The sequence below is a fragment of the Neoarthrinium moseri genome (genome assembly GCF_022829205.1).
Source record: "Neoarthrinium moseri strain CBS 164.80 chromosome Unknown scaffold56_Wmoseri_CBS_16480, whole genome shotgun sequence".
Classification (NCBI taxonomy): Eukaryota; Fungi; Ascomycota; class Sordariomycetes; order Amphisphaeriales; family Apiosporaceae; genus Neoarthrinium; species Neoarthrinium moseri.
In genome coordinates this window covers 89,817-102,396 of record NW_026055170.1, presented here as the reverse complement: position 1 = coordinate 102,396, position 12,580 = coordinate 89,817, and the positions used below count along the sequence as shown (strand labels likewise).

Below are 12,580 nucleotides of genomic sequence, written 5' to 3'. Positions count from 1 at the left end.
GCAACTGCCATGGCTCTCTCAACCTTATTTGCAACCACCATTCAGAGAATTGTGTCTTGCCCCCTATCCCATGGTTTCTGTGGGTGGTTGTTTATGAGCTCGTCCAATGCTCTCCTTCCCTTTCATCCAGTAGCGAAGAGCCGCTTAGTCGACCTCGACGCCCAGGCCGCGCAGGTCGTTCTTGGCCAGCTCGATCTCGGCCATCAGCTCCTTGTGGGCCTCGGGCACGTCGTTGAAGGTCATGACGTTGAAGCCGAGGCGGAAGAGCAGGAACGCACCGAAGGACACCAGGGCCCAGAAGGGGAGCTGTTTTGGGCGGCAGGCCTCAGGTCAGCGGAAGGTGCTTTTTGCATTGCAGGCTCGGCTAGGATAAGAGTGGGCAGAAAGGGGGGTTGTGTCGTTGAGGAGGAGGTGGCCTTCATCCTAGGCAGCTGGAGAGGGTTGATTGAAGAAGGAGACATACGACGGGGACGATCTCGGTCTGGATCAGCTCGGGCAGCGGGACAAGCTGGAGGTAGAGTGCGAGGTAGAACTGCGCCTCCGGGTCAGCAGTGCGTTCTTGGTTGATAGATCGGTCACCGAGCGCATTGGCTCGCGGGGATGGTCGTCCGTACCGACGAGGCCAGGAGGGCGATGGAGATGGTCTGCTGGGCGCGCGTCATGTTGGGCAGTGCGTGCGTGCGTGCGAGTGGCGGGCCCGAAGAGATGTGTCGGCGTGCGAGGGAGACGATGGAGGGAACAAAAAACGGGCTGAAATGAGTGACGTGAAGACCGAATGCGGTGCTGTGGTGGTGGTGGTGGTGGATGGTTGACGTCGTCTCGAGGGAGTGAATTGAACGACGACAACCAGCTTTCCCCCCTGTCGTTCAGGACACTTTTCGCGTAAGGGCGCCGTCTGTTCTTCTGCTCCTCTGCTCTGGGGGCTGCGGGCGCGTCGCTGCGCTGGGCCGTGCTGGGCTTAGCGGGCTGAGAGCTTAACTCTACCTTTTTCGGGAGGGTCGCGTCCGTGCTTCTTCTCTAAAGCCAGAGGGCCGGGTCCGGGTGCCGCCAGCAGGTCCAGACTCCAGATCTCGGATCCTGCCCCCGGGACGGCCGACTGCGAGCATGTCACCGCCGTCGACGCGCGGGACGGGGTCGGAGAGGCAGTCAGCATGTCTTCCAGACAAGACTTTCGGAGAGTGCTTTGTCTCGACTTCCGCATAACGTTCGCCTTTCACCCGACGCGAGCTGCGTCGCTATGAACCAAGTTCAGGAGGAACCTCGCCCCCGACGTCATGCAAGTTTCTCTACTAGCTCGTCTTGAAGCTTCATGCAACTATCCTGGGTCCTGCAAATGCTGCCTGTGCCAACTCATGGTGTACCCTGCTCGGGCCATTGGGCGGCCGAGACGCGGTAGGCAGTATCATCAACACCGCCCTTCAAAATCTCTCCGTCCCGACCCACGTCTTATTCCACACAGCTGCTGGTGAGTATGCGTCACAGCCAGACAACCAACCTATGTTCATTTGCCGCTCTCGCACATCTAAAGCCGGAAGCCTGTCTGCTGTGATATCGAGCTTGGGTTTGGACGTATTCCCCAGCTTCTCTTCCAGCTTCTCTGTAACTCGGGGACAGTCCCATCTACCCTGACCCCAACTGTGACGACACCAATTCAAGAAAAGAGGCCGCGATGAGCTTCACGGTCATGCCATGAGCCATGCTTCGGCCAATTTGCCGCAGGCAGATGCTTACTGGTCGCCTGAGTCCAACTTGGATGAGATTTCACCGTCCGCGCTTCTCGCCTTGCACAAGAAGCCTGGATTTAATTGCCATGGAAGGCTTTGTAGGCACGATCACAACTTCGTAATCTCGGCAGACAAGGTTTGCAATACGTCTGCCATGATGAATTCGCCAAATTTTGAGATAGATACCCGGGTGCATAAGAACTGAGCCTGAGAGTCACCAAACATCCGTCCATCACTGCATAACCTATAGTCCAAACAGTCGCCAGCATTATGAATAGAGCATATATTGGATATGACTTGAGCCCGAGTGTCTCACTTTTGCCACAGCTTGTCTCACCATCAAGCCACTGATACAGTTTCTCTTCCGGACGCGTCTTGAGAACACAGTCACTTTACTTCATTCGTATCCCGGATTAGCATACCTTACAGCTTTGCTCTTCTGGCATACTCCTTCATAGGTACAGAAAGCGACTTACCAATACCCGCTCTATCAACTCGATAATTCTACTTATTCACCTCGGTTACACTGACTTGCTTTCATATTGGGGCTCGTGAGAGTAGCCATTGCGCCCATACAGTATGGATTTCAGGGGTTTGAGCGTGACGCGAAGCTGTGACACGAGGGATAAGTGCGAAAAAAAAATTGCACGGAAATATGAAACATGGACCATCACAGCAGACTCACACTCAAGATCTGGTTTTCCAGGGGTGGACATATTGGACTCGTGAGATATCTACCAATGGCCACTAGGACATCTGGTCTGCAATTACTTTACCGAGGGAGATAACTCGCGAAGCAATGTAACACTCCAATAAAATTTCAAAGTTAAAGCCGGCCACCGGTGAAAGGCGAAACAAGTGGTCTCCAAGCCAATGACCCTGTTCAATCCGATCACCCCATTGATGATGCCGAGGATCACACTCACAGCTGAAACCCCTCTCTCGGCCTGATTAATGAATATGGTGGAGCATCATCATCAATTGCGCAGCATGCATTCTTGCGCCATCGTAGCTTGGAGGTGCGCAGAATCTTCCACACAGAAATTGTGGCTGGTTAATAGTGGCCCCGGTTGTGTCGACATGATGGCATGTACTTCAAATTCACACATCCATCTGCGAGGTTTAAGGTAGAACACTTGTTAGACTCATCTGCTCGAGACGTGGTGCTCCGCAGCCAAGCATGGTAGGTAATAGGTGATTGCTGCAGGAGAGCCTACGTACTAATAGTTGCTCGCTATGCTGCCTTGTCGGATTTGCCATCGGCCCTAGCCCCGGCGGTAGAACCAAAGACGGAAAACGCTAGAGAAGCTGGAGGCTAGTGAACGGAAGACGAACTCGTCCCGTCAAGGTACTGTAGGTGGTGGCTCAGCAGGCGATCGCAGGGCCAAAACCCGTTGCTTCGTACTGTGGTAGAATCGTAGCATTGCCTCATCATGGGGCAACCCCTCACGCGAGCCAGCTCCCCGGCTGATGGCATGGGCATCAAACAATCACGATGCTAAGCTGTGGAGCGAATGCTCCTAAATGTCGCGGTTGCGAGATCAGCCTCTATAATATACGCAGATATTGTTCAGCTCTTGCTTCGAAGCATGTGAATGGATCGTCATTGCCCCTGCGCATTTCCCGAAACACTCTGGCAGAGATGTGGCAGAGATGGGCGTAAAAGACATGAGCTGTTCCACCAACTTACAAAGATGGACGTAAGGATATAAGCTGTTCGCCAACCGAGTGCTGGAATGTGCGCTCGGATCTCGCACCTTATCCACAACTCTACAGCGCGGGGGGTTACGGTGAAGATCTTTTCTTTCTTCTAGCGCTGTGTCATTGGTTTGTCGTCGTCCGTATAGCGTCAATTTCAACGTGTGGAGCCAATGGCTGCAGATCATTTCCGAGGGTTCGGTGGAGGCTTGCGGGGCTGTCCCATTATGTGTCTTAGTATAATCACGAAGCGAAGCACTAGCTTGCCGACGCACCGAAGTCCCAAGACACAGGTCTGCCAGCTGCAAGCTTGGCAAGTGGTCACGATCTGTCATCCGAAGAGACACTCATCAACTTCTGTTGAGCCTAAGTACTATCTCGGATAGCTGTCCCGAAGCGACATCGACCAGCGAAATGGGTTAACTAGATACCAAGGGAGACTCTGGCCTTCCCCCACAACTGCCGATTTGGCATTCTGATTGGTCATAGGACTACTTGGGCTTCCGGCGAACCCACTACGTTCGGCCCGCACAGTTTCTCAGTCGCTCGCCACCGGCCGAGTGACGGAACCGACGAGGAGCGTCTATAGGTAGATCCAAGCCCATAGAGAATGCGTCCTTTCTGAAATGACCTTCGGGCTTTAGAGGCCACTCATCCCGTAGCCGAATTGCATTGCAGTAATCGGGCCTGCTGTTACATCATTACTCGGACAAGTGAGGGCCGATTCTGACGTTCAACTAAATACTACACAACCGCCCGTTGAAACCAGATATGCCCGTGCAACTGCATGCCAATCACACGCTAGGGTGCCCAACTGGGCTACGAGACAACGAACCCCAGTAGGCAGTTATATGTCAAGTGGTGGGCCGCAGGAAGACTCTACCATGGTACCGACTTGCCGACATTGCACACAGAAGAATCCGACGTGAAATCCTCGGGACAAGCGCATCCATTCGCCTAGGTGGACCTCCCATATCTATGCGCATCTAAGATGCCTCTTGGCCCCCTTCCAGCTGAAGCTGGTAGCTAGCTATGCCAGCCTAAAGTGTGTTAGAAACTGTAACCGGCCAAAGGTTGAAAGCGGGGGTCTAGACCCTGCTTTCCCCTTTTCATCGCGCCACTACGTTAGCTACCTTCGTCGCTAGCCCCCTGATAGCGCCAGTATGTACTGCACGTAGCGAAGTACCCGAGCCTATGCCGGCTCAGCTTCTTGGCGCATGTGTCATGAACGCCTGTAGTGCGCGCTGCAGGGAGGAAGTTTGCCCTTTCCTAGCCTCTCTTTCACGAACAACGGGGTTGCGAACGAACGATCAAGGCCCAGACGCGCGAGCCACACTCTGTTTAACAGCAACGATCTAGCATTCATTTAGACCTGCTCAAGCTCGGAAGACGCACTGCGCAGGTCGATAAGCCTTGGCTAACTACGACGTTTTGATAATGCACAAAGTGCTGGCGCCATAATGTCCGAGCGCAGTGTGGATCATCCACCTAACACTGCGGATATGACTGCACTTTCTACCGAACAGTTGTTCCTGCAGGCTCAGAAGCAACGATATGACGATTCAGGTCGAGTTAGAGACCTGCCCGTGGGCGGGGAATGCCATAACACTTTATTGTAGTTGGATCAAATCCCCGAGATCTACACTAATCGTCTACTATGGTAGGTGGTTGTTTGGTGGTAACTAATCGACAGCGCCATGCGCTAAGCAAACTTCACCCACCCAAGCTGGTGCCCCGTTTTGGCGGTGACTACCACGTTTTCATGTGGCCCACACGTGGAGCTAGTTTCATCTAGACTGGGGACAGCATGCAGATGCTGATGCTGATTGCCGTGCAGCTGGCTGGGGTTGCCGACCCTGCAGAGCTGCAGAGCTGCTCGTTGGTAGTTAGGGCCAATGTCACCCTGGGCCAGGCCCATGTGGCGTTTTGTGGAGGCGAAGGGGTCATGGCGAGTCGCCGAATAGGGCTATAAACCGTATTATCAAGTCATATCGACCTTTGTTCCCCCCCACCCGATGACTCGGAGACGCTATCGAGTTCTACCTTGTCTATCTTTGCCGGTGGTGCCATATATTAGGCACTGGTCTCCATGCTTGATCTTGGAGCTTGACCCTTGTCCTACTTGTAGTCAACGAGCGAGTTGGACTCACTCTCCCGTCACCCCTACCGAACACCTCGAGACAGCCGTATAAGCCATGGCGACAAAGACCGACTACCAGGTTGCCTCGCTGGCAGCCGGCTTCACCATTGGATTCGGTTTCTTGACGGTATGGGAGGCGGCGAAACAGACAAGGAGGAACAAGAATCCCCTCAGGAGTTCGTACATCTACATGGTATGGGGGGAAATTGTCGCCAATCTCTGCATTGCTGTCATCGGTTGGGTGTTCCTCGATGGTATCTTTGGACCTACGTGAGTACAACGATGCTTGAGCTGGAATCCGGCAGAGTACTGACTATGAATCTGACAGCGTCCCTGTCCTTTTCTTTATCTTATTCCTATGGGTTTTCGAAGTTCAGCTCCTGATGCAGATCATCATCAACCGGATAGCTATTATCCACGAGAGTCCTAAACATGTCGCATGGATGAAATGGGGAACGGTAGTCATCATCACAACCATCAATATCCTCGTGTTCTGCATTTGGATTCCCGCCCACACCAACCCTCCGGCTAGCGAATTGTAAGTGCCATCACATAGCTTGGCGTTGCTGTTCGACAGGACTAATTGATGCTTTGTAGGTTTGTTCATATCAATGAGTACTGGGACAGGATATCCAAGGTTCTCATTCTGATTGTAGACGCCGGCCTGAACTGGTATTTCCTAAGGGTGGTCAAGAAGCGTCTCCTGGATCACTATGGCCTAGTCAAGTACAAGCCACTTGTCAGCTTCAACGCAAAGCTCATGGTTGTTTCTATTCTCATGGACGTACGTTGAACTCCGTCCTTTCAAAACGAGAACCTCTTCCACTAACCATGCACAGGTCATGTTGATTGGACTCATGTCTCTACCCAACCAAGTGGTCTACATCCAGTTCCACCCTGTGGCATACATGGTCAAGCTCAACATTGAAATGTCCATGGCCTCGCTCATTACGCGCCTAGCCCGCACTGGCGCCAACGACGTCCATATGAACACCCTCTCCGAATCGGACCGCCGGCGTGCATATGGCACTGACGAACACACCCATACCAGCCGCGATGTCGGCCTCAAGTCGTTTACACAGTCCAGGGTTCGAGGAGGACTCGAAGCGCAGGATAACGATTTTGCCGGCATCCAAAGGACCGTGGATTTCAATGTCACGGTACAACAGGCGAGCCCTTCAGAAAGCACCCGCAAGGGACATGTAACGTTCGACAAGATGGATGACGAAGTATCTCTGACGCACCATGCCGGCCACCCTACCGCCAGTATCAAGGAGGTTGACGGACGGAGCTCATCAGCAAGCGAAAAGTCCCGCTAAGATAATAACATTAATATTTCCTGTATTAGTAGCCTTCCAGGCAATAGTGGTTTTAAGAACCACTCTATCAAACCAAGCCCACCAGAAGCACAGCGGAACTACTGGTGGAGTTCATTTAATAAATTCACAAATCAATATCAAAGCGGACATGACCCTGGTCTATTTTTGGGGCACAAGCCCACTATCTAGATGATGATGGGTTACCTTGACTTACCTGCATCCTCAGATGGTTTGAAGCATTCCTAGTTCTGCCTTCGACGCCATGTTTGGCTTGCCACGTCCCAGTACCATCCAAGACGTTGTAGTGTAGCACGAGGATGGAGAAATGTTCCCAGGAACTTGAAAGTCTCCCTCGTGACAACTGGCATTTGCAAACCGTACTTGATCCACGTCTCCTCGAGTTGTATCTGCCTAGATTGGTTGTCAAGGCTATGCAGCAGGGTGTATGCCCACCTAGTGAAGGGCAGGTTCAAGTCGTGGCGAACGGTGGCCGACATCCAGGACAGGGGATTATCGAGCATCCACTCTTTGTGCCCTGCCGCCGCCATATGGCTCCAGAATATCCGAGCATTCTCAGGACATCCATGCAACAATGCCAAGGTTACGCAGCTGTCTCCCGGGTCGGGCTCTATTCCACTCTGGCTCGGGGTGAGATCCAGTCCTTGTGCTACTAGGGTGTTGATTACTTCCCGATTGCCATCAAGTTTAGGTGTCGCAGTACACGATTGTACACCCGTCTCCAGGCATACATTCCTTGTGACCGAGTTCGATATAGGCCCAAGTATTGCTGCTAGAAGATGCGGCATCCTCAACCGAGCCGCCGTTCCAGTAGAGGTGTACAGAACTGCCGTTGGAAGTTCGGCGACAGATAAATGCCGAAGTAAGAGTAGCGCTGCATCTTCATGAGCTCCGTTCATCGCAACCTGCAGAGCTGTTGCACCGTTTTCTGTGACATTCAAGTCACACCCCCTTGCAATCAAAGCCTCCATGACATCTAACCTACCTTTTCGGATCGCACTGATGAGTGGAGGAGGGAACGACGTACCAGAAACGGCGGTGAAATCCCCGTCGAGGGGGCACGCCGTTGAGCCAGCATTCTGAAAGACCTCAAGAAAGATGTCCATGACCTTGATAATGAAATCCAGGGGGAGATCGGAGGCGATAACGGCATGTAGGGCCGAGGGACGCCAAGGGTCCACGTGCGTACCCTCTAGCTGACAAAAGGCCTCCTGCGTAAGAGCTTTGTCCGAGAGCAGGTAATGGAACTGTTTGTTAACCATTGCCAGATGAGTAACATCAACCGGATTTGGGAGCAAGTCTCCCACACAAAGCTTGATCTCGTTTGGAATAGACGAAAGCGACGGCGCCTTGTCTGAAGCTTGCTTCTGAGCCATGTTGAGTGCGAGTCGAGTGGAAAGAGTCTAAGGGATGTCTTTATCTGAAAGTCTTTGCAGTGACTGCTCAAGAGTTGACGAGGTTATTAGTCTATGCAGGTTTCAACCTTATATATACATATTTTGGCAAAGGCTATTGTAGAGAACACGCGCGCGCGGAACAAAGGGTTTGTACGAATCTAGCCATGGTTGTGTCTGAAGCGTAACAGGTCGGCAAGACATGTACAATTCAATATCAACGTACAATACCATTGTGCCGGGCACGTGCCACATGGCTGTGCTGCTCGCTAGTACCAACGACCTGGGCGATAAGTTTACCTAGCTGCACCAGAACACTTCTTTCCATTGTGCATTGACTAATCAATCAAGTCCAGCGTTATGTATAGGAGTAGCAACCAGAGAGAACTATCACCAATGTATATCTACATTTCAAAGAACACACCAGTTATGTGTTATGACATGAGTAGGTAACATTGAGAGTGGAGAATACTTTGATGTCACAATGATGGGGGAGGGAATCATCAACTAATACACCATTTGATCGACCTTCCGTCACATCAGTTCAAGCTATACTAGGAGGTTATAGGCTTGATCATACCATGATAAATATATCCTGTTAACATGTGCCTAGATATATAATATTGCTACTCAAAGTTCGCTGTATACGGACGAGATAACTTCATTGTGATTGAATCTACGGCTTCATGTCCTCCACAATGATATCCGCAGCCCTTTAGGCAACTGCATAGACTGTCGATATAAAATTTCCAAGAGGTTCCAGGGGGAAGATACTTGCATAGACGACACGCAAGTTCTTCGTTCTGTATACGCGCAATCGTTCGCTTACCACCCCTCCTTCATCCTCGGGCAGCATCGCGCAACTCCCAGCCACGTGGAAAATGGAGAGCTGGCGCTGGCGGACGAGGTCTTTCGCCTTTTCCAAGTCGTCAACGATGTCGGGTAACCGAACGCCGCCGCGTTTCAATACGCTAGAGCTAAAAGGGTCTGTGTCTACAATTTTCTCCATAAACTGTATACCACGCGCTATGATCTCCATCTCCAGAGGCTCCTTCATGTAGTTCGGGTCCCAGGTCGGCTTGACATTGATATCTGGCGAAGCAACATGCACCAAACCTCGGGAGAGAGGATGATTGAGCACGGTCATGATTGTGATAAATTTCTCAGGCCTTGATGAAACTAGAATATCGGCCAGGCTATTGGGTTCGTCTGGGTAAGATCCATTCGATGGGGAAAGCAGATATTCTGCCGTAGGCTCCTCGGATTCTTTAGCCAGTGATAGTTGGACATCGAATTGCCGAGAACTACCTGGCTGGAACTTGGACCGAAGGCTTCCGGAGTGCTTCTCAAGCAGAGTCTGGCGACCTTGTTCGGTTACAGGGCCATGGTGATCGGCGAGGGGTGCGTATGCAACACTGATGTTGCTTTGATCCAATGGGCCTGATCCTCCCAATGTGATATATCCTTCCAGCAAGACATCGGCTATACTTGGATCGCGCAGGACTGGGTCGGCTGAAGGAATCCCGTGCTCATCTCGAAGTTCTGGTACACCATCGGAAGATCTTGGAGATTCTCACCAATCTGTCGTTCATCTGTTAGCAATTTCCTCAACCAGAGCAACAGTCTACCAATCAGCCTTATCACTCGCGTTTGAGTTTTTCAGTACAAGTGGGATTCCATGTTTCTCGAAGAATTGCCGGTTGCCGATGGCAGAGAGCTCCAGTATCTGAGGGGACTGCAGTGTTCCAGCCGCCAACACAACCTCAAGTTGCGTGTGTACAGTCCTCTCACTTCCATCTTTCTGTTGGTTTACTACACCTGGAACCGAGATAGATTAGTGATTTCGCATCCGGAAATGTGTGGTTCAACCGGTCATGGATCCGTTGCTTGCTTCTTTCACGTAGTCCAGACGGCTGATGGAATGACTCGAAAATGTAGCTCCAACTTCATCCCGCATTGAGAAGAATGGAATGGAATGGAAAAGAGTATCTTACCTGTCGCTACCATTTTATGTTTGGCCTTTTACGACACAGTCCTCTTGACAATTGTTTCTGTCAGAACGACGAGGTTCGAGCGACTGCGAACGTCAGGCTTCAAGTAACGAGTGGCCGCCCAGCTGCGGGTGTGGGTTTTCGGGTCAATCGTTGCAGCGTTCTGGAAAGCTCCATGAGCCTTGCCAGTCCGCAGATCGACCGCCATGTCTAAACCGAGATTCGAGAAGGTTCTGATCCAAGCTTCGTTGAGCTCTGTCATGTATCCCTCGCTGAACGAGAGTTAGATGGGACCATCCCCTGCCGCAAATTGACTTTCGTCATGGCCTTTGTCTAACGACGTAATGGTTTTGGCGGACGTACTCGGTGAATGCACGGTGCTGAATATCTAGAAGTACGGTGCTAGGACATCATAAGACCATACAGGGTTGCTAAGTTTTCCCCATGCATCGATGATGGCTCTTGACGGGTACGGGTCCAAGGCCAGCATGAAGTTCAGAACTGATGAGCCGCCCAGTTGCCGTCCACAGCATTGGTTGACCCGGCGATTGTTGAGGCGAGGCTACAACAATTAGCTACGGGTTTATCATCCCATTGGCATGGACATTCCACCTGAGGCACAGAGGTAAAGTTCCAATCGTATTGCTCCTGGCCGTACTGAGCTCCTGATAGCCGGATTATTAGTGTGTTCTGGCCCGGGTAAGGTGGTGTATTGCTTATTCTAAGAGTTAAAGAAATGCCAGTCTTTGTTCCCATTTTCAGCGGTTTCTAGACTGTAGTTCCGTCATCAAAGCCCATGACAATGGATTCAAAGTTGTAGTTTTATAATGGAAACAACTTAATTGTCCACTCCTGCTGCGGTTAACTTTAACTTTGTGCTCGTAAATGTTCATGATAAACGATTGTGTGTAGCTCATTGTAACTTACTTTCCACACGACGCATATAAAAGTCTCTATTTTATCGCTACTTGGTCGTATTCTCTGCATTCAGTTCATCAAGTCCTATCCAACCCTATCCAAACAAATCCAAAGGAACACTACTTCTATCTTATTGACTCACTAGTCAGACTGAAACATCTGCTTATCTTCAACTATCAAGATGCGTTCTACTGGGACCCTTACAGCATATGCTGGCTTGCTCGCACTGGCTGCTCAAGCACACATAATCTTGGAGACGCCAACGCCCTTCAAGTTTGCCGAATATGGTCCGTCGAACCCTTTGTCGCCAGATGGCCGCGATTGGCCATGCAAGATTCCTCCGGGCACCACAAAGCTTGAGATTGACGGCTCGCCAACTCCGATGGTAATCGGTGAGCCTCAGACTCTGTCTTTCACAGGCCACGCTGTCCATGGTGGTGGAAGCTGCCAGATTTCCCTGACTCCTGGGTTTGAGCCGAACAAGAAGTCCAAGTTTGCCGTCATTCACACCATCGAGGGTGGTTGTCCTGCAATTAACCGCAAGGGCAATCTTGACGATGGCGAGAACCCGAACATCTACAATTACACGATTCCTGATGGCATCACACCTGGTGATTACACTCTGGCATGGACCTGGTTGAATCGCATCGGCGGCCAACCTGAAATGTACATGAACTGCGCCCCCGTTTCAGTTTCTTCTTCTTCGAAAGCTCGACAGCGCAGGGAGAAGCAGGTCGAGAAACGCAAGCAATTTCCGGGCGTCTTCATGGCAAACATTGGCGAAGCGAGTGGTGGGTGTCTGACGACCGAAGCGTTGAAAGCGCAGCAAGCCATCGCGTTTCCGCATCCCGGCGACTCTGTGGATCATCCTGAAGGGACCGACAACCTGATTCGTCAGCCCTGTGATGGAAACCCAGACAACAATGGTGTACCGGCAGATGAACCTGCGATTGCCTCTTCCTCGAGCTCCAGCACTGCGACTGGAACTAAGACTGAGACACAACCGTCGACTTTGTCTTCAACTAAAGAGCAGGTGTCGACTTTATCCACGACCAAGGCTCAACTCTCGACCTTGGTCACGTCTCTGGCGTCGGAAGCCACAGCGCCTGTGCCACATACTAGCCCGGCACCGCCTGTCGCATCAGCAGTTCCCACTGGACTGTGTACAAATGGGGAGTTCCTTTGCCTGGTCACTCAGTTTTCTATCTGTACCGGTGGGAAATGGAAAGCACCTCAACCCTTAGCTGCTGATACTCATTGCACTGGTGGATCTGGTGTTGGGTTGAACGTGGTTAACTCAGCCTAAGTCCCGAGTTTGTCTCAAAGGGGCAGTAGGTGGAGGCGCAGGTGAAACAGAACAGGGGGCGAATTACGAAAC

At 51.5% G+C, this 12,580-nt stretch overlaps 5 protein-coding genes across 5 annotated transcripts; 2 read left to right on the top strand and 3 right to left on the bottom strand.

Annotated features, from left to right (window-relative positions):
• Nucleotides 1-144: 144 nt before the first annotated feature.
• Nucleotides 145-662, bottom strand: JN550_010603 (uncharacterized protein; the record flags this gene model as incomplete). The annotated part of the gene is made up of 3 exons (XM_049308875.1): nucleotides 145-306; nucleotides 464-532; nucleotides 615-662. The coding sequence occupies 3 exons, from the start codon at nucleotides 660-662 to the stop codon at nucleotides 145-147; spliced, it is 279 nt and encodes a 92-aa protein (XP_049167408.1).
• A 4,955-nt stretch (nucleotides 663-5,617) lies between these two features.
• On the top strand, nucleotides 5,618-6,881 carry JN550_010602 (uncharacterized protein; the record flags this gene model as incomplete). The annotated part of the gene is made up of 4 exons (XM_049308874.1): nucleotides 5,618-5,832; nucleotides 5,891-6,100; nucleotides 6,160-6,346; nucleotides 6,402-6,881. 4 exons carry the CDS (start codon nucleotides 5,618-5,620, stop codon nucleotides 6,879-6,881), a joined length of 1,092 nt encoding a protein of 363 aa, XP_049167407.1.
• A 242-nt stretch (nucleotides 6,882-7,123) lies between these two features.
• Nucleotides 7,124-8,275, bottom strand: JN550_010601 (uncharacterized protein; the record flags this gene model as incomplete). The annotated part of the gene is made up of 1 exon (XM_049308873.1): nucleotides 7,124-8,275. The coding sequence occupies one exon, from the start codon at nucleotides 8,273-8,275 to the stop codon at nucleotides 7,124-7,126; it is 1,152 nt and encodes a 383-aa protein (XP_049167406.1).
• A 733-nt stretch (nucleotides 8,276-9,008) lies between these two features.
• Nucleotides 9,009-11,040, bottom strand: JN550_010600 (uncharacterized protein; the record flags this gene model as incomplete). The annotated part of the gene is made up of 4 exons (XM_049308872.1): nucleotides 9,009-9,855; nucleotides 10,320-10,556; nucleotides 10,683-10,846; nucleotides 10,897-11,040. The coding sequence occupies 4 exons, from the start codon at nucleotides 11,038-11,040 to the stop codon at nucleotides 9,009-9,011; spliced, it is 1,392 nt and encodes a 463-aa protein (XP_049167405.1).
• A 343-nt stretch (nucleotides 11,041-11,383) lies between these two features.
• On the top strand, nucleotides 11,384-12,508 carry JN550_010599 (uncharacterized protein; the record flags this gene model as incomplete). The annotated part of the gene is made up of 1 exon (XM_049308871.1): nucleotides 11,384-12,508. The coding sequence occupies one exon, from the start codon at nucleotides 11,384-11,386 to the stop codon at nucleotides 12,506-12,508; it is 1,125 nt and encodes a 374-aa protein (XP_049167404.1).
• Between the last annotated feature and the right edge of the window lie 72 nt (nucleotides 12,509-12,580).